At 38.1% G+C, this 24,800-nt stretch overlaps 1 protein-coding gene and 1 long non-coding RNA gene across 2 annotated transcripts in view; both read left to right on the top strand.

Annotated features, from left to right (window-relative positions):
- The first annotated feature begins 3,426 nt into the window (after nucleotides 1-3,426).
- LOC135076623 (uncharacterized) lies at nucleotides 3,427-10,168 on the top strand. The gene is made up of 4 exons (XR_010258326.1): nucleotides 3,427-3,513; nucleotides 8,220-8,297; nucleotides 8,761-8,838; nucleotides 9,267-10,168. It is a non-coding gene; the product is annotated as an uncharacterized LOC135076623 (long non-coding RNA).
- A 9,945-nt stretch (nucleotides 10,169-20,113) lies between these two features.
- The window catches only part of LOC135074625 (gamma-2-syntrophin), a 59,117-nt gene continuing 54,430 nt past the window's right edge, over nucleotides 20,114-24,800 (top strand). The window contains exons 1-2 of the mRNA XM_063968988.1: nucleotides 20,114-20,577; nucleotides 21,840-21,983. Of these exons, the coding sequence (XP_063825058.1) occupies nucleotides 20,542-20,577; nucleotides 21,840-21,983 (180 nt within the window). The 5' untranslated portion in view covers nucleotides 20,114-20,541. The remainder of the gene's footprint in view (nucleotides 20,578-21,839; nucleotides 21,984-24,800) is intronic.

Below are 24,800 nucleotides of genomic sequence, written 5' to 3'. Positions count from 1 at the left end.
TTAATTTTCAAACACCTTTAACCATCTTGTGTCCCTTGCAGTAGAACTATAGGTACAAGATCTGGGTCCGAGTGGGGTGCCCAGCATAGAACGACATTTTGCACCTTGTCTATTACTCACACAGGTGCAAGGTGTTATAGTCCGGTCGCCGAGCACGTAGAATTTCGTCCAATCACCCGAAGTTACCCATCCTACCACCTACCCTTATATTGCTGTCGTGACTGTGAGACGGGCGCCCGCAGTGAGTGTGCGAGCGCGACAGCAACATAATTACGCGGGAGCGATAAGGGTGGGTAGCTTGGGGTCATTGGACGAAATTCTACTTGCTCAGCGACTGGGCTTTAGTAACATTGCTAATCATGTCGCGTTCTTCACAGAGCTGTATGAGATCAGCCCGTACGCGACGTTCGGCGCGTCGGCGGCGCACGCGCTGCAGCTTCGCACGCTGGCGCGCCGCGAGCTCGACGCCGCGCCGCCGCACCGCCGCCGCCACCGCGCCTGCGACCACTACCGCTACGGTAACTAGAGATGGGTTTCCACCCGGGTAAAAACCCACATGAGGGTAAAAACCCAATAAAAACCCGTTTCATTCCACCCGTGGGTGTTTACACCGGGTGAAAACAAATATGGGGGATGCCAAAGATGCCAAACTCTCTCTTTGATGACATTACGGTATAAAGTTACAAATAACAACACCAACTACAAAGTATTTCTGCTTAAAAACTTGAAATCGAACCGCCCTTCCGCCACTGTAACGCATTGTAACGTTTTTCAAGACCCTCTCCCCCTAGATTGCATTACGTAACACTAGAACGCCCCCTTAGCAACAAATACCACTTCTCACTTTAAAAAAAACGCTATTTTTGTTTTCACCCACCAGAATTGGTGATAATGGGTAAAAACCGGGTTTTTACCCAAATCACCCAGTTTTAACCCAATCGGGAGAAATGGGTTTTTACCCACTACCCATCTCTAACGGTAACACGTGACATAACATGCGCCGCACCGCGCCTGCGACCACTAGGTACCGCTACGGTAACACGCGACATAACACAAACCTTCACTGGTTGGGTTTCATGTACGCTGGCGCGTTGCAACTACCGCTACGGTAACACAAGCTACACACGACAAAGCCCTCACTAATGACCACAATGATTCACGTTCTTAAGTCCGGTCGCCGAGCAGATAATATTTCGTCCAATGACTCCAAGCAAGCTACCCATCCTTATCACTCGTGTGTAATTATATTGCTGTCGTGACTGTGCAACCGCGACAGCAATATAATTACGCGCGAGCAATAAGGTTGGGTAGCTTGGGGTCATTGGACGAAATTCTACGTGCTCGGCGACTGGACTATATCTCCCGAGACTGAAAGCGCACGCGCACAGTATGCTTATCATGAGTACGTTAGGTGTGCTCGCGTTAGCGGCTACTTTCACAAAATAAAATCTTCGTTAAATTTTTTTGACGTACTCGCTAGCGAGCATACTTAAACTAGTAAGCACATAGGTAACTTTTGTCACCGGGACAGTATAATTATGTCTCTCTTTTTCTCTCTAAAAAGTGTAAGACGCAAAATGTCACCCCTGGACATTTTACACAACCTTCACTGGTTGGGTTTCATTGGACCAAACTGTAGATTCTGGTTATATGCAGTGCAGTGGTGGGATAAGTCCTGTGCACTTTATAGAAACAATTCGTCTGAGACATAATTAACTTTAAATATTTAAATATAAAGATTTAACTCGTAAACAGATTTACGACCATAAAAGGCCTAACCAATACACTCTGTAGCGAGACATCTGCTGAAAGTACAGCCAGTACAGCTCTAAATTCGTTAACTATGTAGTTATTTTAGCATCTGTTTCTGCGACAGCGTAAGCAGGTATATCGTGCAAGATTTTAAGTGGCTGAAACTACAGCAGATGTGTCCCAACAGTAGTAAATTAAGTCCCTATCAAAATTCCCCCGCACCCAATTGGCAAGCCTCAGTTTGCCACGTGCCAACGAGGCCGTTTCCGCCGCAGACGAGTCGAGCCTGTCTAAATGCTCGACAGTGGAGGCGCGGCACCGCCTGCGCGCGCCCGCCGGCGCCTTTATAGAAACAATTCGTGACAGTGAGACAGAATTAACTTTAAATATTTAAGTATAAGATTTAACTCGTAAACAGATTTCAAGTACTAGATAATTTGTGTTTTTTTTTTACAATTTAAACAAAAAAAACTCCCAGACCAATGGCTACAGGCCCAATCAATACGCTCTGTAACGAGACATCTGCTGAAAGTACAGCTCTAAATTCATTAAATGTTTGAAGAAAGCACTGCCATAGCGTAAGTACTATGTATTCATTAGGAAACATTTATTGATAAACACTGTTTATAAACTGTTCATAAACAATGTTTCATAATGTTTCATCATCTCTGTAAACAGTTTATAAACAGTCCATAAACATAGGTGATGAAACATTGTTTATGATACATGTTGCCGTGCTCCTCGCTATGAGTGGAGAGCAAGTGTGGACGGCCAAGTTTCAGAAACCTGTGTTTATAAACAGTTTATCAACAAAAGTTGCCTAATGAATACATGGCTTTATTAGTATATGGTGCAAGATTTTATGTGGCTGAAACCACAGCAGATGTATCCCTACACCATAGTAAATTAAGTCCCTATCAAAATTCCCCCGAACCCAATTGGCAAGCCTCAGTTTGCCACGTGCCAACGAGGCCGTTTCCGCCGCAGACGAGTCGAGCCTGTCTAAATGCTCGACAGTGGAGGCGCGGCACCGCCTGCGCGCGCCCGCCGGCGCCTTTGTAGAAACAATTCGTGACAGTGAGACAGAATTAACTTTAAATATTTAAGTATAAGATTTAACTCGTAAACAGATTTCAAGTACTAGATAATTTGTGTTTTTTTTACAATTTAAACAAAAAAAACTCCCAGACCAATGGCTACAGGCCCAATCAATAATTCATACAAAGAAAACCCACATAGCCCATTAATGACTATAAAAGGCCCAACCAATACTCTCTGTAGTGAGACATCTGCTGAAAGTACAGCTCTAAATTCGTTAAATATGTGAAGAATCTAGCATCTGTTTCTGCGATAGCGTAATGGTGTGTCCACACTGGGCGAATATGCTCGCGCGGCAAACTCGACATCTTGCTCACTCAAGAGCAGGATGAGCAGGATGTCGAGTTTGCCGCGCGAGCATATTCGCCTAGTGTGGACGCTCCATAAGTATATCGTGCAAGATTTTATTTATATGGCTGAAACCACAGCAGATGTGTCTTAAGTAGTAAATTAAGTCCCGTTCAAAATTCCCCCGAACCCAATTGGCAAGCCTCAGTTTGACACGTGCCAACGAGGCCGTTTCCGCCGCAGACGAGTCGAGCCTGTCTAAATGCTCGACAGTGGAAGCGCGGCACCGCCTGCGCGCGCCGGCCGGCGCCTGGCGCGACGCCCACACCGACTCCGACGACAACAGCGACTCCGCCGCCAACACCACCACCAAAGGTACTGTCAGGCCTGTTCATCTCCGCGAGTTTACATCGAAAACAAAACACGCACGATGGCCCACCTACAGGATACTATTCGACAAGGCCTCACATACGAGCGAACATTGACTCACGCACGCGTATTCTTGTGTACGATGGAAGAAAATAAACAAAATGGTGTACTGAATACTGTGCAGTATCTTACTGCCTAAATAATAATAAAAACACAGAATGTACTTTTTTAAGTTGCCTCAAGACACTGAGAGGTAAATAAGTAGTTAATATTATTCATGATAATTCATGCTAAATCATGTATTTCCTCCGCCATTTTCCGCAGTTTGGCACCTCACGTCAAATCATTTTACCAAAGTCAGCCCTATAGCTTCGGCGCAGTGCCGATCACTGACGTTTGTCAACAAAATGGTGCTTGACTCTTGTGACAGGCTAAATTACACCATATTGTTAATGACATTGAGCATACATTTTTTTAAATACCTTCACGAAGTAAAACTTCTGTACGTAGTACTTATTATTATTCTGTGGTACTGTCTACTGCGTATGCTCCGATACCACTGCGAGCCCTCCGCTCAAACGGCCAGCCGCGCGAAACGTAATCCCGTTGAGTGGCCACAGCGATTACGTCATCGCGGATTACGTCGTACCTTAAAAAAACCGGTATTTCATAGAGAATCCATCTGTTTTTTTGCCATTCGATTGTATCAGTAATCTAATAGACGTAAGGCTTTATATTCAAACACATTTTTTGGGTACCGCTAGTACCCAAGGCCACTTGACTACAAATTTCGTTTTGGGTACCGCTAGTACCCAAGGCCGTTTGAGCGGGGGCCCCGATTACGCTCATTTTTAACGGCATGTATTTAAATGATCTTTTTAAATTAGCAAAAACGGCAAATAAAAAAATCTAAATGGTCATCTATTTTAATGATTGATCCTCTTTCTTTGAGACATAAAATAAATAAAATCGATCGATATTTTAACCTCTTTTGAACTACGCAAAAAAAATTTGAGATGTAAAAATTATAACTGATCGTTACTTGTTGGTCCTCAAAAATAAAAGAAATGAGCACCAAATATTCAATATTGTGATACTTTTTTAAATAATTCGATTTGTATAAATTATTTTTTGTCTATATCAAATAATCTTCAAAATAATAATGTTATGGTACTTATTTTTATTAAGTTGTAGAGTACTTAGTTTATTATTATTCTGTGGTTGTAGTCAAAGGACGGAAACTATTTAAAGGCACATGATGTTCAAAGATTTTTTTTTTATTAAAAAAGCATACTTAACACGTTCACACTGCGTTATCGGGTCGAATTGACCTTAGGTGCTGGATGCGTTGGTGCGGGATGGATATATTCGGTCTTTTCAGTAGTACGAAAGATAAATATTGTTTTGCAATTGTTTCGTCAAACACAGTAAATATTTGAAAAAAAAAAAAACTTATCAGGTCCTTACGACCCGATGTCGCACTAAAAGTAAACAAATATCGTTTAGTGCTTTATGGTCACTGATCACGGTCGAGATCGGTATACTATAGTCTTTTTCACGTAAGATGATCCGTATGACACTTCAAGGTTATCCATATTACGCATACTACATATGCAGAATATTTTTGAAAAAATATTTGTATTTTATTAGCAATATAATAAAAAAAAAAATAACTACTTGTCTTGAAATATATAGTAAAATCTGAGTCTATTGATTATATTTTAATTAAATACGATGTAAAAATATTTATTATTTAATGTACGCAATGTGTGAAACGGAATAGATTTAGTGCTGGGGTATTTCTTGAATAATAAAATCGATTATTTGCGCGGTACATTAATCGATTGCAGTGAATACTTAGTTATTAAAAACATCACAAAAATCAACTATATTTTTCGATTATTGACTTTATTTAATAAACGCATTGAAAATAAATTAATAGTTTTTAATTTAAAGAAACAGAACCAGTACTTTTTAGGAATCGTTTTTTTGAACACGAACCATGAAATTTGAATATCAATAAAAAATTGTTACAATAATATTTGTAATTAAAAAAAAAAACGTTTTTTTGTTAAATAACACCTATACAAAATATTTCTGTAAAAGTAGGTTTTACTAACTCTTCGAAAAAAATCGATAGATAAATCGCTATGGTTTAGTTATGTGACATCTCTAAATCTTTCAAACTCGAAACGTCATACGGATCATCTTAGGTGAAAAAGACTATAAGAGAAAATCAACCTTGCGATTTGAAAAAAATAAAGAGGTAAAAATTATGATGGGTTCAGGGATGTCAGAAGTAAGAAATTATTTTACATAGCGCCTCTAGTCCCAAACTAAGCAAAGCTTGTAATTTAAACAAATATGGCAATGTACCATTCTGCTTGCTTATTGGCCGCTAAGCCCTTGGCCAACTCAGTAACCAATGACGGACGATTGTCACTCAACCACAAAGTACCGCGTAAATTAAAAGATATTTTTAATTAAAAATATTAACCAATAATATTTTTTGTTAGATCAAATATATTTTAAAGTTGAGTTATACATAGATCGAAATGTATTTATTAGGTGATCAATATTAAAAGGCAAACTTGATATAAAAATCATCAAATTAACAAAATTAAAGATCAATAACTAAAAAAGAGGATCGAATATTACTTTTGTTTACCAAATATTAAAAGAGTATGTTAAACATAAATATTATGTTACCTTTAATGAAGATCCTTCATAATTTATCCATAGATCAACTAATATAGACCCAATAATTAATATAAAGATAAAATATAATAAAAAACATCATTTATTTTTAAAAGTGCACATACAAAAAAGATCAATTAGTTTTTAGAGGATCAAATAATATTGTCCCATTTTTAACGTCTCCAATACAGACGCGCTTCTTCGATCTGCGATACGGATTGGTCAAAACAGCTGACGTCAGTTGTTTTGACCAATCCGTATCGCAGAATCAAAGAAATCGAAGAAGCGCGTCTGTATTGGAGACGTTAAAAATTAGCGTAAGTAATTGGGGCCCTGATCAATGCTCCACCTAATCTCGACGCAGACTCGTGGCAGGCGGGGCTATAAGTAATTTTTGAAACAGATACCCTTATTTTATTAAAATTATTATTAAGTATCATTAATTATTAATTAAGTATCATGTATTCGTTACATTCCCTCTAATATGGTCGAGTGAAGCGATGGCTGGTTCACTCGTCATGTCTGTGAACAGGCGCTGCTTTCGGGGACTGGTCAATCCAAGTTATTCAAATTTATGTATGCGAGTCATTTCTACTAGTATCTTAATATGTAAGTCTAGATATTAGCACGTCACTACCTTGTTTAATATACCACGCAATCTTGTATACCCATTCTTATAAGATACACCATACAAGAATGCATGGTAAATTCAGTGAACTGCTCCTGAATCGAATGTACCTACTACTACTATTTCTATTTATTTATATTAACCGGCAGACAGTGGTGACTGAGTTTGTTGCGGCGCTTCTTCTCAGCACTTGCCAAATGTTGGTCTCGAAGCGCTGGTAGGGTAAAAAGATTATGAGACATGTAGAGGCTCCTTAAGAGCAAAATGACGATTTGTAAGAACTATTTATTAGTCCAAACAAATAAAGAAATTTTGACTTTGACTTTTGACTTTATCCTAACCTAGGCAGGCATAGCGGCCAGCCTCTGTGTGACGTCACTCTTGAAACCAGTGTGAGTGCGAGAGAAAACGTGATAATTATGCACTGTTTTATTATTACACCGCCTGTCACGCGTCTTTGCGCCGTGTATAGTGTGGATGGAGCACTGAGAAGAGTGAGCTGTGCATTTCGGATCATCCCACTGTAAGTGAGCTGCCACACTGGCGCATTGCAAGATTTGCAAGTGTTTTCTAAGCGGAGCGGTGACGCAGAGAACACACCGCGGCTCCGCGGCGAAGACGTCACGACCGTTGAAAACGCTCGTAATCCGCCAGTGTGGCAAGGCCCTAACTATCACTAATAATCACTAAAGACAGTGGCGCCAACTGGTGAGCGCTGAAGCGATAGGAGGACTATCACATTTGCACTCAAAGATGGCGCCACCGATGCCTAGTTAGTAGAGCATCCGGCACTGAGATACAGCGATAATCGCGCGGTTGCTGGACCGTTCTCGTACATTTTCACTACATATGCCTAAAATCTCATAGATTTCATACGAATCATCTACAAACCTATGGTTCAGTTTACATACACACGTAATTTTTATTTTTTGTTATCATGAATTATTTTACATCTTTTGTAACTTTTCCATTCCCGCGGAAATATTGTGCAAACTTTTCAAATTAGCAAAGATTTCCCGCGTTTCTGAATTTTGACACATTGATTTTAGTGATGTGCACGTATTTAAAAGTAAATCGATAATCGAATTCAAATTATTAGTGTTCAGTATTTAGTCTAAAAATGTTGATATCGATTAATTATGATTAATAGTTTGAAATAATGTTGTTATGGATGGCCCAGTTTTTTGGTTCGTAGTTAAAATAACCAATGGTCAAATTTGACAGATGTCAAATGAAGTGGTTAAATATCAGGAAAAATGTTTTTCGAACAATGATTAGCTTGACTTTTAGTACATTTTTTAACTATAGTTAACATTTTCTTAATTAAGATTAAATTGCATTTTCAGTACCAAAAATTTATCTGATAACATTAAAATAATAATGGCAGGGTCCGGCGGCTCCCCGTGCGGCAGCACGTACGGCAGCGGGCGGCGCAGCGCGCGCACCACCAGCAGGTAGAACCCAGGTACTTCCCCCGCTCACTCCGCCTCCACGCACCTCCGCAACACAAGCACACTGACGATTGCGATAGCTGCTGAAATAGACATAGAAAGTAGTTGACTCTTTTATTATACAATCGTTATTTTTAAACAGACTTTTGAGTAATTACATCGCAACAAAAGAATACTTACGTTTAAATTGTTGATAGTATCAGTTGTGTCATGCATGCATGCAAGAACATTACTAAAAAGATACTAATCAGCTTAAAGTTTTTCGTGAAATGTAACAACCAAATTTTGTTTAGCCTTGTGTATTCTCAGCCTTTTTATAAGTAGGTAGGCAGGATGTATATCTACGTCGATTAGATTAGCATAATACCCAGAGATATGGCTTTACTTGAAAAACCATCACGCTAGCTAAGCTTCACTAATTTTTGTAGAGCTATCTACATTAATGCAATGCTATGATAATTAATTTATGTCTAACAGTGGAGGCCCCAACGGGAGCGATGGGCTTTCAGGAAGCTTTGCCCCCGTTGCCGCAGATATATCGTCATTAATCGATAAGTATGTAAATACGTTTTCTATCTGTTAAACTATTGATTAAAATCTATAGTCCCACCAAACTCATTGACAGGGGGACGCCACCATCGTTCAACTATGTTTCCAACCTATCGAAAATCGGAACCAGCGATCCGGTATTGACGGTGGCGCCCCGCTGTCAATGTCACAAATAGAACAGTTCAGTATTTTAGATCTACCTATATCGTTATTATGGTTCATTTATCCCCGTGCAATAACGGGGAAGATTATCTAAATTTAAAAAAAAATACCTGTATTTATTGTTAGTTCAAAAAGTATCTCTGTAATCTCTCATTAAAGTTACTCTTATTTTTTCACAATTTTGAAAGTATTATGTAGGTACTGAAGATGACAATATTATGCAGACTTTCAATGCCTTATAAATACAGTCATAATATTTATTCTACTTACAGATACCAACAAAGAAAAGAACAAGAACGTCGGGAATGTACTATCCACGTTTAACATTCCATGGTCCATTATAAAGTAAGAAACTTATAGTCTGCGATAACTTGATTTTGATTTTCATAACGATTCTAAGATTTATATACTTACATACTTAACTACTCAAATAAAATGATGTATTTCTTACAATGCTCAATCATTGTTTTCATCGTGTTTATCGTACAATTTCAATGAATCGATGGCATGATGTTATTTTTCACGAAACTGATCGTGACTACCCCATTGATGTTACAAAATATTGTTATTTACATTAATAAAAATTGCTATTTATTTTACTGTTAATCTGTCACAGTTTAGATTTTTAAAAGATTAACATGCAATTGTAAATATTAGCAAAAATAAGCTTAAAAATAGCGTACCGCTTGCTGCGAGATTGTTAAGCTAAAGACGTTGATTTTTGTTGTGTTATGAGGGTCATCAAATGGCACTACAATTAATTGGCTCTGAGCGTCCAAATAATACTCTTTAGTTATTTTTATAATTAAATGAAAAATATGGAAAAAGTGTAGTCATTTGAAATAATCTCCCAGCAAGCAATTTTAATTCTACAATACATTAAGTGCATGTTTTTGTAAGAAAATTATAAAGAAGCTTTGAGCGAAACTTTTCTACAAAAATTATGAACTTATTACTTTTGTGGATAAGATAATATTAATTAATAGATAAATAATGTTAACGGCTGTTCCAAACTGCAAAAGATACATATCATTAAAATAGACTGCCAATTTAATAATTAAGTGATTCATAATTCTTTTTACTGTATTGTTGATTAATATAGTTAATTAGCTATTAATTATACACTATTGTATAAAATCTTTCTATATACATGTTGTGTAATAATGAAATTATTAATTAGGGTGAAGGAGAAAATAAAGATGTGTGTTGTGGTATGAAGTTTGCCTATTTGAAATACCCAGACCCCATGAAAAAAACCCAATGTTCGATACTAGTTTTCACAATTCACATGGTAGACGAAGAAGGATCGAATGTTCGGATTATTCAACTTTGTTCCCTTAGGTGAAGAAAGTGAAATTTTTAGTGTCCTCATTCACTTCTGAACAATTACACCTAGTGTCTCATTTTCCAGGTGAATTGAGTCGATTATAGCGGTCGCCTTTGTTCACTTATAGGAGTTAAAGCACCCAGGTATCCGCATCTGTTCATCTGAGTGAATTAATTCCTAGGTGAACAAAGGCGACTGCTTTATTTAGTCAAATCAATTCACCTGGGTGAAATAATGGTTCCGAGGTGAAACGAGGACACTAAAAATTCCACTTTCTTAACCCAGGTGAACAAACTGGAATTCACCCAGGCCCCCTTAGATACTAAGTTATAATGATGTAGCCCCATGTTGGCGGCGTGTGTGTTAGTGAGTGGTGTTAATAGAGGCGTTTTACCTACCAATAAAACGCTTATTAATTTACTTACCTTATTCGAAGCTTAATTAATTGAGATAGGCACGTCATTTCCCGCCTCATATTGCTATCTCTTTCTACCCTATAGAGCTATCTCTTTCTACCACTACCGCCTGGCAGGGGCGAGACCGACCATTGAAGGAAGGTCCGCCATTTCTAGAAATCATTGAGTCGCTATACTACCAGGCAGAACTTATTCATAAGCTTCGAATAAGGTAAGTAAATTAATAAGCGTTTTATTGGTAGGTAAAACGCCTCTATTAATTTGACTTGACCGTTATTCGAAGCTTAATTAATTGAGACTTGTTTGTTATCGCCTGGTGGTAGTGGAAGGACGCCCAATGTGACATTTTTATTAGGTATATTCGTAGGTACTTTCTAATTCATGAAAATACATTTTATATGTATAATAATGTATATTTAAAAATAAACAAAAGAGAAAAGTATCTTCTACAAAATTATAGGTACATAATAAAAACCATAAATCATAATTCTTAGATCTTGATTAAAAATAATACACATAATTTGTGATATTTTTCAATCTACAGCACTAAACAAAGCCGTCACTGATGGCGTGATTGATGCAGGCATAACTTCGCGTCGATAGAATTTACAAAAGGTATTTGTTGATCGCCAGTTACCTCTTGACAAAATATCTTCAATCGGGTAACTATCCAACCAATTCTTGGAGGCGACAGCAGAACGTATACTTCCCGGACTTCCTGGACTGGAAAATTGTTATCTAAGCATTGGTTCGTTTCTTTAATTCGTGGCATGCAATTCAGCTTCGAGATTCTTCTGCTTGCCCTCTTAGGCCCAGAACAGACGGTGAAACGCAAGTGCAACGAAACTGCAACTTTGTGATGATTCTGATGAATGAAACTGATACTGAAAGTTTCAAACTGGTCGCGTCATGTGTGGTCTCTCAACGGACGCTATGGCAGAAACTTAGATGCAACTCAAAAGTAACTAGCAGTTGCAGTTTCGTTGCAGTTGCGTTTCACCGTCTGTTCTGGGCCTTACACTCTATTAGATCCTTGGCAGCCGTATAGACATAAAGGGGCTTTTAACATGTAATAAATGTTGCTTCTACTCCAATAAACTGCACCGAGCGCCGCGGTTCGCTCATTGCCTCCGTTTAAAACAATCTTAACCGCAAAATTGAGTTTCTTAATTGAAAAAAATGTTTAACAAGTAGTCGTGTACATGGCCTACAATTCAATATTGCTTAAAATTTCATATTGTTTTGTTTTCTAGCTTAGTTAGTATTTTTTTAGCTCGGAATGGCACCGCTACAATTATATTATTTTATTAGTGGGCAGCAGTAAATATTACTGACATTTACTTGTGCGAAAACAATAGCTTTGTTTTTATATCTTTGTGTAAATAAATATTTATAATTATGTTTACCTAATTTGTTAGTAGGCGTCAAAGGTAACTAATCGTTACGAATTGCTATTTGTTCTAAAGTACATGTATTCAGACTACAATTGTAGTTGTGAGAGCTTAGTCTATATTTTCACCCTGCTATTATTGCCCGCGATGCAGGCCTAGGGACACCTTTCGTGTTTACAAACAAATTACTGCATTTGGCGGAATCTCTATGGGATTTAAGCAAATCAATTGTCTGATTTATCCAAAACACTGGATTTAAATTAATACAAGCCGGATTATGAATCAATCTCCAACCTGATTGCCTGTAGTTAACAGAGTCAGTTTTAGACCCAAATGCTGGCCAGAAAACTACAGTCGTCTGAGAGAATATAGTGATTAGAATCAACACAAAGTAAGGTCAGATCATGAATTCTTCGTCCCGAGGTTAGCAGTAAAAGGGCAGCTGTATGTCGTTGTGTTTCAAAGGTATTATTTATATTGACTTTGTGCTTTTCCAAAAAGGACGCTAAAATATCTATATTCCAAACCGGTGGTTTATGACATATTGGTTTTTGTAATGCTTTTGATTTTAAAACATGTTTAACCAAAACATGAGAACTTAGCACACCTGCACATTCAGCATTACAAAGAGTAGAGATTGCCGATTTATGTAGTAAGACAGTATTGTATGATAGTTTATGTACTAAAAATAAATCAGACAAGTATCTCGCCAAGTCACTCCCTGAAGGATTAGATGAATCTATTTTGTGCTCCTTAGCCCACACTAACCATTTTTTCCAAGCAGATTCATAAGTTTTCTTGGTCGAGGATCGCCATGATTTTTGAAGAAGGTCAATTTGTTGACTATTCCAACCTTTTAGATTTTTCGTCCACCCCCACATTTCCAGACCTCCAATGTCATGTCGTGTACATTCGGAGGTGGAAGGCCTGTCGACACATCGATCAGGACTTCCTCTAGGTTCAGAAGCGTGAGTGGAGGGGCTATTGCTCGTGCTTTCACGTCTGCTCTCCAAAATACCCGATCCCAACGAGGTACTACTAACAGGTAAATTCCCTGACACTGATTGAGATGGTTCAGTACCCTGGGAATGAGGTAGGGTGGAGGAAAAATCCATGCCAGAGGATAGTTCCATGTCCGTGAGAATGCATCGTGGTACAATGCCTGATGATCGTTCAGATCCAGCGATGCATAATTGATCACAACATGTGCTCGATTGGATGCAAATAGATCGATTAAGGGGATCCCCCATTGAGAGAATACTTTCAGAGTGCCCTTGGGAAGAAGATGCCATTCTGGGGCTTGTCGCAGCCTCGACAGATGGTCGGCATGTCCATTGTAAATTCCGGGAATGTGATAAATTTTCACATGTATGCGATATTGGTCCAGAATTTGACAAATTTGATATGTCAGGTTTAACAGGGGGGGGTGACTTAGTACCTCCCACGTGTCGAAGATATGCAATTACGGTCTTGTTGTCGCACTGTATTAGTACCGTACTGTGACTCAGGTACTGAGAGTGATCTTGTAAGACTTTTAGAATTGCTAACATTTCCTTCTGGTTGCAGTGAAGGTCTTGTTCGTTTTTTGTCCAGAACCCTGTCAATGATAGGTGATCTAATCGAGCTCCCCATGCTATGTCCGACGCATCGGTAGTCAGGTAATGTGAAGGTGGTGGCATGTGATGGCAGTTTGCAATTCCGTAGCCACCACTTTAGGTTTTCTCTGGCGTCCAGAGGAATGTAGTGTCGTGGTTTGGAGTTCTTCTTCAACATTTTGTTGAGAAGATTTAACAGAGCGCGATAGTTTAGGCGGCCTTGTGGCACAGTAAAACTGGCAAAATTGAGAAGTCCTACCAGACTTTGTAAATTCAAGAGATTTGTGCATCTTTTTTCTAGCATCGCTGTCAACTTGGCTATCAGTGATGGAAGTTTCTCTCCGGGAAGCTGTTTCTGGTTTGTCCATGGGTTCCACATAATTCCCAAGTATGTCAGGGCCTTTGACGGCACTAGAACCGACTTGTCGTAGTTGACCATCCAACCTAATGACTCCAAGAGCTGTATGGTCAGGCGCACGTGATTTTTGAGTATATTCCTGTCCTGATTTGCGATCAGAAAATCGTCGAGGAATACAACTACCCGAATATTCATTTTCCTGAGAACCTGAGCAATCCAATTCGTTAAACTGGCGAACGTTTTTGGTGCTGTACTCAGGCCAAAGGGCAAACATGTCATTTCCAATAATTCGCCTTGATAAATCAGACGGAGGAACCTCCTGTGGCTGTGAGCGACTGACAGGTGGAAGTAGGCTTGTGATAGGTCTACTTTGCACAGCCAATCTGACTGCTGCAAAAAATCTGGTATACGGGTTACATTGATCAGTCGGAATTTTTCCGCTATTATGTAACGATTGAGGGCTTTCAAATTGAATATTGGACGGGGCGTACCATCGCTCTTGGGGACCAGAAAAATTGAGGACAGGAAACTCGGACCTGGTGCAGCACTTTTTAGGACTCCTTGGTCTTTCATTTGAGTTATTACAACAGACATTTCGTCTGAATGTGGCACGCTCAAGTGGTGTCTTAATACTTTTGGATGAACTAGCGGTGGTTTTCGATAAAAAGGTATGCGATACCCTTTTAGAATCTTTAAAATGTAATTTGGTGCTTTTAATTGTTCCCATCTGTGAATGAAGTCCTTGAGACGGCCCGCCCGAAATCTGATCGAGTCAGAATTTTTTACGTTTATTATCTTTGTTATATTCGGACTGCGATGATTCTCGCTTTTGTCCAGATCTATTCTGTCCTTAACCTCTTGTGTTTCCTCGCGAGGAACGGCCACGAAAGGAATTTTGATTATTCGCAGTGGCGGAATGAGAATATCCTTGCGAAGGATAGTGTGCATTACATCCACCTTGCGGAGGTGGGTTATGGCAGTAGGTGGCATGTGCGAAGTGCGCACCGCTATAAGTGCCATGAGAACAACCTTGCGTAGGTGCTCGACGGGATGCAACCCCCTGCGAGGAGGTGCTTGGTTTGTTAGGCTCAGCCTGCGAGGTAGAGCTATTTTTTGCCTTCTTTATTGGCCAAAAACACTTTCGGACTCCTCCAGCCTTTTCGATGGCGCTTGTAAATTTTTCGGCATCAAATAAATTTGAGGCTGTTGGTGGAATCTTTTTCAAGCAGGTTTTGACTAATGGATCCTTCACATATTTCGTAACACAGTCCCTTCTCATTTGAATTACTTCAGCTCTATGGCCACAAACAAGCTGTAATAAATCTGATGACGCACGGTGGATCGAAATGGCATTAAAGTGGACATAGGGATTTTTTCCGGAAAATCGAATTTTAAAAATTGCCAATCGATAGTCCTTTGCTCACTCATCACGACATGTCATATCACATTTTTCTCTAAACCTGATACTTTAGCTTAAAAAAAATAATTTGTGTTTTTTTTGTATGAAACGAGACATAAAGTGCTAATTTTCTCCGAAGACCTGCTAGATCGTGACTTGAAACAACCTAGGTCGGTATAACTGCATTATTTATTAATATTCTAAGCTATTTCCAGCTGCTCCAAACCGCAACTTAGCCTGTTAAACGATTCCGAAAAAAAATAAAATTGACTCTTCTTGTAATTGTATTTTAGTTCTTTTTTTTAGAAAAAGCTTCGATTACGGTACTAGAAAGTGATTTTATCGTTAGGTGACATTGTTATCTATTCTCAGAATCTATTAAACCCTTTCTTTCCTATCAGCACATGACTTTAAAACAACAATGAAGTTACTCATACCTCGTAAATAACGTGTTTTGCGAATAAGCAGATAATGGTCAAGGGTGGGGGTAAAAAACAGATAAGGATTGTTTATTTGTTTTAAATTTAGCTTGGGCTGTGTAACGTCACCAATAACATTCAACTTTAAATGCGGTTTTTAACATGTAATTACAATGGAAGCTATTGTGGATAATATAGATTTGTTCGTAGTCTTAAGAAATACCTTAAAACCTTTCATGGACAGTGAGGAACTTTATAATCACCTTTAGCAGAAAATGGTACATTTGTCAGAAGAAAACAGTGTTAAGAGCGTTTACGCCGTTTGGCGCAAAAACAGTACTTTTTCAACCCGATACAATCATTAACCAGTTACATTACAAATATGTTATAGGCATAAATAATTGGGCAATTTCGATTAGTATAGTATTTAAGAATTAAGATATAGTCCACACAGATTTTCAAATTTCCACTTTAGCGTCAGTTTACAAGCTGAAATTTTTATAAAAATACTGTGAAAACGATATAACAAACATTTATATCCTATAGCATAGGTCCTTAGGCAAATAGTTAGTTGAGAAAGATCTTAGATTTAAGCATTTTACAATAAGAAATCACAAATTCAAAGAACGTGAAATACCCAAAAATCAAAGTGATTTTTACACCATTATTCTTCTTTAATTCAACATAAAATAGCTTAATATAATAAAATAACATCTTCTTTAAAATATTTACTTTGAAACGATATATAATTCATTGTTATTGTTTTGCTATAAACATTTGAAAACTATTAAAAAACGCCGCGCGCGAATCATTTCCAATGATGCCCCTTGAAACGCCGCGCTTCGCGTAAACGCTCTTAAGTTAAAAAAAGTTTTTCCGGAATTGTTTTACTAATCTTAATGGACGATGGACAAACTGTCATCTATCTCTTCCCCAATTTTTAAGAAGAAACAGTGATTGGCTTGAATCTCCAATTAACTGGGTCGGGCAACTAGTTTTTGATGAAGACAAAATTGATGAAAATGTTCTGTTTCTGAGTTAATTTATGTAACGTGTAATTCATCTTTTTTTTCTGTTTCTGAGTTAATTTATGTAACGGTTTCCTCGGGATAAAGGAAGTAGTCGAAGCATGTAGTGTAGAAGTTAGCATGTTTTCGGTAATTGCATCTATATTTGACGTTGTTTTTTCACTAGGTTCAGTAATTGAACCAACATTTTCCTCAATTTTGTCTTCATCAAAAACTAGTTTCCAGACCCAGTTAATTGGAGATTCAAGCCAATCACTGTTTCTTCTTAAAAATTGGGGAAGAGATAGATGACAGTTTGTCCATCGTCCATTAAGATTAGTACAAAAAACTTTTTTTTAACTTAACACTGTTTTCTTCTGACAAATGTACCATTTTCTACTAAAGGTGATTATAAAGTTCCTCACTGTCCATGAAAGGTTTTAAGGTATTTCTTAAGACTACGAACAAATCTATATTATTCACAATAGCTTCCATTGTAATTACATGTTAAAAACCGCATTTAAAGTTGAATGTTATTGGTGACGTTACACAGCCCAAACTAAATTTAAAACAAATAAACAATCCTTATCTGTTTTTTACCCCCACCCCTGACCATTATCTGCTTATTCGCAAAACACGTTATTTACGAGGTATGAGTAACTTCATTGTTGTTTTAAAGTCATGTGCTGATAGGAAAGAAAGGGTTTAACAGATTCTGAGAATAGATAACAATGTCACCTAACGATAAAATCACTTTCTAGTACCGTAATCGAAGCTTTTTCTAAAAAAAAAGAACTAAAATACAATTACAAGAAGAGTCAATTTTAATTTTTTTGGGAATCGTTTAACAGGCTAAGTTGCGGTTTGGAGCAGCTGGAAATAGCTTAGAATATTAATAAATAATGCAGTTATACCGACCTAGGTTGTTTCAAGTCACGATCTAGCAGGTCTTCGGAGAAAATTAGCACTTTATGTCTCGTTTCATACAAAAAAAACACAAATTATTTTTTTTAAGCTAAAGTATCAGGTTTAGAGAAAAATGTGATATGACATGTCGTGATGAGTGAGCAAAGGACTATCGATTGGCAATTTTTAAAATTCGATTTTCCGGAAAAAATCCCTATGTCCACTTTAATGCCATTTCGATCCACCGTGTGACGTTTTAATAAAGTCACCTGTGGAAAAAAGGTCATTGATTTTTGCACTTAGTCCCTCATATGAGAGGTTATCAGAATCTTTAGTCCATAGCAATAAATCTCGTAAAGATTTTTGCAATGATTCTCTCTGTTTAACAGCACACATCGTTAAAGCTGCGAATGCTTTGTCAGCGTGTAATAAATGACGCGGACATTCATATATTTTCACCTCATCGTTTAAATCCAGATCAGTGTAACCTGGGCAATTATTATATAATTTCTGGGTTTCTAAGTACCTAATATCATTCCATTCAGTACTATCTAAATGCTGAAAATCATTTAGCAATTTTAGATGCTCAACAGAAGTTTTAGACATAGTAGGCTCCTTGAGCTTCGTTTCAAAACCGAAGGTAAAAGGTTCTTGGTCGTTAACAACATGGCTATCGCGAGGTGAAACAGGCAACTCATTATATAGGTTATGGCTAACTCCCGAAAAAATCGAAATAGCATCATCGTCAGAAACATAATCACGGGTACTTACAGTTTTCCTTTTTTTTTCCTCATCAATTGTTTCTGTAGGTTTCGCACTTGCTTTGATAATTTATCCACTTTACGATCGGAACGGTGCTTTTTACCCCTGCCTCTTTTTCCTTTTTTGCGGTGAGTACGTCCCCTAGTTGAGGAACTTGACGCACTTGAAGAGGAGGTACTGCTGCTACTGCTGCTTGAAGATGAACTCGTACTATCCTTTCGAAATCGTCGTTTATTACGCCCGGAAGATGGTTCCGGTATTGGTTCCGAAGCTGGCAATTCATCTACATTTTTGTCGTTAATTTCCATGCTAAAAGTTTAGAACACGATTAGAAACTCAACTCAATAACTCATAATATTACTTGTATGAGGGTAGACAAAAAAGAAAAATTTTCGAACGAACATTCGTTAAAGTTTAGCATTTAAAATAAAAGTAGGGTATAAAAATATTTGTTACTTGCGTTGCAACAAAATTAGTTTATAACGGTTTTGTAAAAAGAAAGAATTCTTTGTTACTTACGTGGGTGTGTGTTATACTCAACTTATTATTATAACTCACTTATTGGATTTTCCAAATATTAAATATAAATTATTTCGATCCGAACAAAAAATAGACCTTTGGACTATAATATTTTACACAGTATCTGTCGGAAGTGCAGAGCTCTGCACACGGCGGGAAACAAGACGCCAATGATTTCTAGAAATGGCGGACCTTCCTTCAATGGTCGGTCTCGCCCCTGCCAGGCGGTAGTGGTAGAAAGAGATAGCTCTATAGGGTAGAAAGAGATAGCAATATGAGGCGGGAAATGACGTGCCTATCTCAATTAATTAAGCTTCGAATAACGGTCAAGTCAAATTAATAGAAAATGATTCAAAAAATCTAGCTAGGGTTCAAGTATAGATGAACTACACTGACCCATCCCACCCGTGACATTGGCAGGGGGGCGCCACCGTCAATACCGGATCGCTGGTTACGATCTTTCCCACGCTGGGAACTAAACTAATAACCCCCTTACTAATAAAAAGTTATACAGTTGTTGAACACTGTTTTAAAATGTCATTTCCATACTAAACGTCACTTTAAAACACTGTTCAACAAGTGTGTAAGTTTTATTAGTAAGGGGGTAAGTATAGGTAGTTGAACAATGGTGGCCACCAACTTGACAAAAATCGGAAACAGCGATCCAGTATTGACGGTGGCGCCCCCTGTCAATGTCACGGGTGGGACAGTTCAGTGTATTGGGTCTATTTTCAATTCGATCAAAAAATGCCAATTTTGTCTAGATCTACTTGACTGATTTTGTGGTGAACCCAGTCGAAAAATAGCTGGCAGGGTTAAGAATAATTCAGATAATTTATCTGATAAAAAACCTGTAAGTTTCAAATAGTGTATAAAAAATAGTTGTCTACTGAATTTCAGGATAGATAGCCGATAGCACTGTTTATTTAATCGAATGAACATGCAACCACACTCGAGTCGAAAATCGAAACTGCACCCACACACAACGGGCCACAACAGTACAACACTAGTGTCGTTCCTTCTCTGAGGGTGAAATGTCGTTTGTTTGTCTTTATTCGATGATTGCAAAGTGTTTTATTAAATGTGTCCACTAAATCATCACAAAAATGATAGATTCGAGCTTAATGTGTGTAGTGAAATAGATTTGAACGGTGACAAAAGGAAAATCACAGCGATAAGAAGATTGTTTTGATGCCATTCACCTATATTGATTTATCGTCATGCCAGTGACCTGTATTTCGTATTTGTAATAAGTTACTCGTAAATATTTAATAAACTCATTAGAAGACAGAGTCCCAATCACGAGAGATGAGTTTGCGGTAGTAATGGAGTGGCAGTGAAGTGTAACAAAAATGAGACTGGACTTGTTAGACGTAATGAAAAGATACTGTTTGATGTTATAAAACCTGTGCAAATAGTTGTTTTCGTTATGGTGTGTGAACTCCAAAATGATGACGCCTATTGAGGACAAAAAAGATGAAAAAGTAAGTCTAAATTTATATAAATTTCATACCACTTAAATAACAGCGGAAAGTTATTAGCTTAATTGTTTATTTAGGAGTTGTTGGTTTAGTAGTTGAAGGGAAACATAAATAAAACAAAACCAAATATTATTACCCTTTTAATTATCAGGTAAAAAGTCTTTTATGTGATAAACATAACTTTAAAATCAGAACATTGATTTTATTTTGTTTGTAATATTTTTGATACTTGATAAACTGATCAATGAGTGGATGCAAACACAAAATGACTACTCAAATCTAATAATTAACCTTTGCTGTATTTTGTTACTGCCCTGGTTGGATGGAAAGTTGTAGAAACATTAAAAGTTGATTTTGAACGATTTAGTGATTTGATCCAATGTCCGACATGGTTAGGTTTTTACATTTACAGACTCAATAATTGAAGTGCAAATACAGTAACTCTAAATAGTAAAGGAGCAACACATAAAAGTTAGGTCAAGGGTTATTTGAGTTTTGCCTTGAGGCCTTAAAGAGTGTGCCGATTAAGGCCGTTTGTACACATCCGTTTTTTCACTGGACAACGGACCGTCAATGGATGTTTACAAGCGGCCTAAGACTGCAGCTTTTATCTGCGTTAATCCAGGGGATGTTACTTATTTAATGACAAAGTGATTGTTAACTCTGTTATTCTTGAAACTACTGCTTTTTGTTCTGAAATTCATTGGCTAGAGCCTAGATATATGATATCTCAGAAAATTCCATTGGTGCTAAGTTGCTCCTTCACCTAGGACCATTTGCCTGTAATGTAACATTACCTTACATCAGCGCTACAGTAACAACCTGTAATGTTACAGATTCAAGCATTACATTAGGGAGGGACGAGATCTGAGCATTGAATTTTTAAACAGGCAAATGCTTGTCAAGTTAGGGAGGCAGTTTTTTTTTTATTGTTTGTCAGCCAAATGATTTCCACTGCCGGACAAACAATTTTCACTATGACCGGTCATGCAGTATTGTAATGTAATGCTCGAATTGGAATCTGAAATGTTACACATCCGAATGCTCCAGGTGAGGGAGAGCCTTTAGGCTGGTTTTAGAATCACGGAATGCACGCTGACTGTCAGCGCCGAAATGTATGAAACGTCGGCGCCAAACGATCAGCGTCACTCAGGAACGTTTCCTTCAATTACATACATATTGATCTGTCAGCGCCGACGATCAGCGAGCGGTCAGCGCGATTCTAAAGCCTTATTTACAGGGTTGTAACATGGCTTGCGTTTCAGATCCGCACCGGCATGGTGCAGGTGTCGGACGGCAAGTCGCGGCCGCGCGCCGCACGCCTCGTGCTCACCATGGACGCCGTGTGCGTGCAGCGCGAGGCCTGCGTGCCCGCGCCGGCGCGCGACAAGAGCGTGCCGCACGCCAGGGTGAGTGGAGGCAGGCGCCGGCGGTGCAGCTGACTGCATCTCTAGTTGGACTCACTCTCACTCTCTAGCTGCACTCATTCTCACCGTGCTCACCATGGACGCCGTGTGCGTCAAGAAGCCAGAAGCAGACATGGAATCCAGACTCCTGGAATCCAGGCATCAGTCGCGCGCAACGACTCTCAGGTTTTACCCTAATGCCTGAATCAGATCTGATCAGGCGATGAAAGTAAGCAGTTTGCTCGCACAATGCTTCAAATTTATGTCGTAGTGCAGTCGCCATATGCCCACGTACTGTGCCAGTACAGTACAGTGCAGCTAATAGACGATGCAAATGAGGGTTTAATATTTGTGTGTTGCATGATGCCATATTCCAAGTAGTACTTAAGCTTTCGCCGTCATCATGATCGCGCCGGTGCGACTGTCTCACAGAATAGGAACATAATTAGGTCGTAGTAGGTGACATCTCTCTTACCTTTATAAAGAAAAAAAGAGAGACATTCGGTCACGATGAGAAAAGTCACCCGTGCGCGCGCGCAGTTAGTGTAGTGTGTGACGGTACTTGGAGAAGAAAAAGAAATAACATGAGAGTATTTAGATGATTCTACCCACCATACGGATCGCTCACTCGACGCTCCAGCCAGCCGGTGACCACGGCCGGTGCAACCCATGAAACATAGTAGACTAATACCATTATTTAAGTCTGGTAGCAAAACCGACCCTGGCAATTATAGACCCATTTCTATCTTGCCCGCTATAAGCAAGATTTTTGAAAAAATCATACAGGAGCAACTTATGATTCACTTTGGCTCTAATAAACTATTTCATAGTGAACAATATGGTTTTACCAAGGGTCGTTCCACCACCGATGCCGGGGTTGCACTACTTAAACATATCTTCGAGGCTTGGGAGAATTCTCAAAATGCACTAGGGGTCTTTTGTGATCTCTCAAAAGCTTTTGACTGCGTAGAACATCAAACGCTAATTCGCAAACTGCACTATTATGGGGTGAAGGACTCGGCTTTGGATTTAATACAATCCTATTTAAACTTTAGAGTTCAAAAAGTTGACATAAATGGTGTGTTGTCTTCTGGGTCACCTGTGAAAATGGGAGTTCCGCAGGGGTCCATTCTGGGTCCATTCTTGTTTCTTATATACATTAATGATCTACCATATTTTGTTAAGGACTCTTGCGAAATCGTGTTATTTGCTGATGACACATCTTTGATTTTTAATATTGATAGAAGTAAAAATAACTTTGACGATGTAAATAATGCACTAACAAGAGTTTTAAGTTGGTTCACTACAAATAATTTACAACTCAATGCAAAGAAAACTAAATGTATAAAATTCTCTTTGCCTAACGTAAAAACAGTTAGTACCCAAATAGAACTTAATAATAATGCAATCGATCTGGTAGACTCTACTGTATTTCTGGGAATTACCCTGGATTCAAAACTCCAGTGGGGCCCCCATATAGAAACTCTGGCGGGAAAGCTCAGCTCAGCGGCTTTTGCAATAAAAAGGATACGGTCATTAACCGATGTTTCTACAGCTCGCTTAGTCTACTTTAGCTACTTTCATAGCCTAATGTCATATGGAATCATGCTATGGGGCAAAGCTGCAGATTTTGAAACAATATTTATTTTGCAAAAACGTGCGATAAGATACTTGTATAAAATGAAAGCAAGAGCGTCCCTTAGAGAATTGTTTAAAGAAATTGGCATTCTCACGGCCGCTTCACAATACATCTTAAACTGTATTCTATTTATTCAACAAAATATTAACGAATTCAAAAAGAAAAGTGATATTCACCAAATTAACACTAGAAATAAAAATAAATTGGCTATACCTGCTTTTAGACTTAATAAAGTGTTTGCCACTTTTATGGGACAAGGTATCCTAGGTATACTAGCTAACTATTCTAAAACACACACACACACCACACACAAACACACACACACACACACACACACACACACACACACACACACACATAATCGTTCGTTCTCACTACCATGTTGGATTATAATATAATTTTAAATAATACAATTTTTATGTTAATGTTATTAGTTTTTCCAAACCAAAGCTATGTCATGTCATTAATATTTGTTTAGAACAGTTTTATATATTTTAACACATTATAAATGTTAAGCCTAATTAACTAGTATAAACATGTCCGTCCTATTAAGACCGATGTCATTATTTTTAAGGTAATTGTTCGTATTGGCCGCTGCGATACAAGCTTTCCTGCTTAGTGCAGAGACCGCCAGAATAATTTGTACAATGTGACATCTTTTAGTAATAAATACTTTTTTACTTTTACTTTACTTTACTATAACAAAGTCCCTGATAAATATAAAGAGCTACCGTATAATAAATTTAAAGGTATAGTTAAAGATCACATGCTTAAAAAAGCCTATTATACAACTCGAGATTTTCTTAATGATAAGTCATCCTGGGAGTAGGATTATGGTCCTCTCATGCTCGCACTAAAAAGAATTAAAATGAAAAGTAATATTGTATAAACTAATAATAATTTCTCAAATGTTATAGTGTCATGCTTCTCAATCTGGACTGTTACTTAGCTTTATTATTAGTTTTTTTTTAAAGAGATAACTTGGCATTGTCATTCTCACTAAAATGTCTCTGGGGTGGTGGCGTAGTGAGGCGGGTCGTTACATTCCCTCTAATATGGTCGAGTGAAGCGATGGCTGGTTCACTCGTCATGTCTGTGAACAGGCGCTGCTTTCGGGGACTGGTCAATCCAAGTTATTCAAATTTATGTATGCGAGTAATTTCTACTAGTACCTTAATATG

This window comes from Ostrinia nubilalis, chromosome 1, assembly GCF_963855985.1.
Source record: "Ostrinia nubilalis chromosome 1, ilOstNubi1.1, whole genome shotgun sequence".
NCBI classification, from domain to species: Eukaryota; Metazoa; Arthropoda; class Insecta; order Lepidoptera; family Crambidae; genus Ostrinia; species Ostrinia nubilalis.
This window is presented reverse-complemented; position numbering and strand designations above follow the sequence as displayed.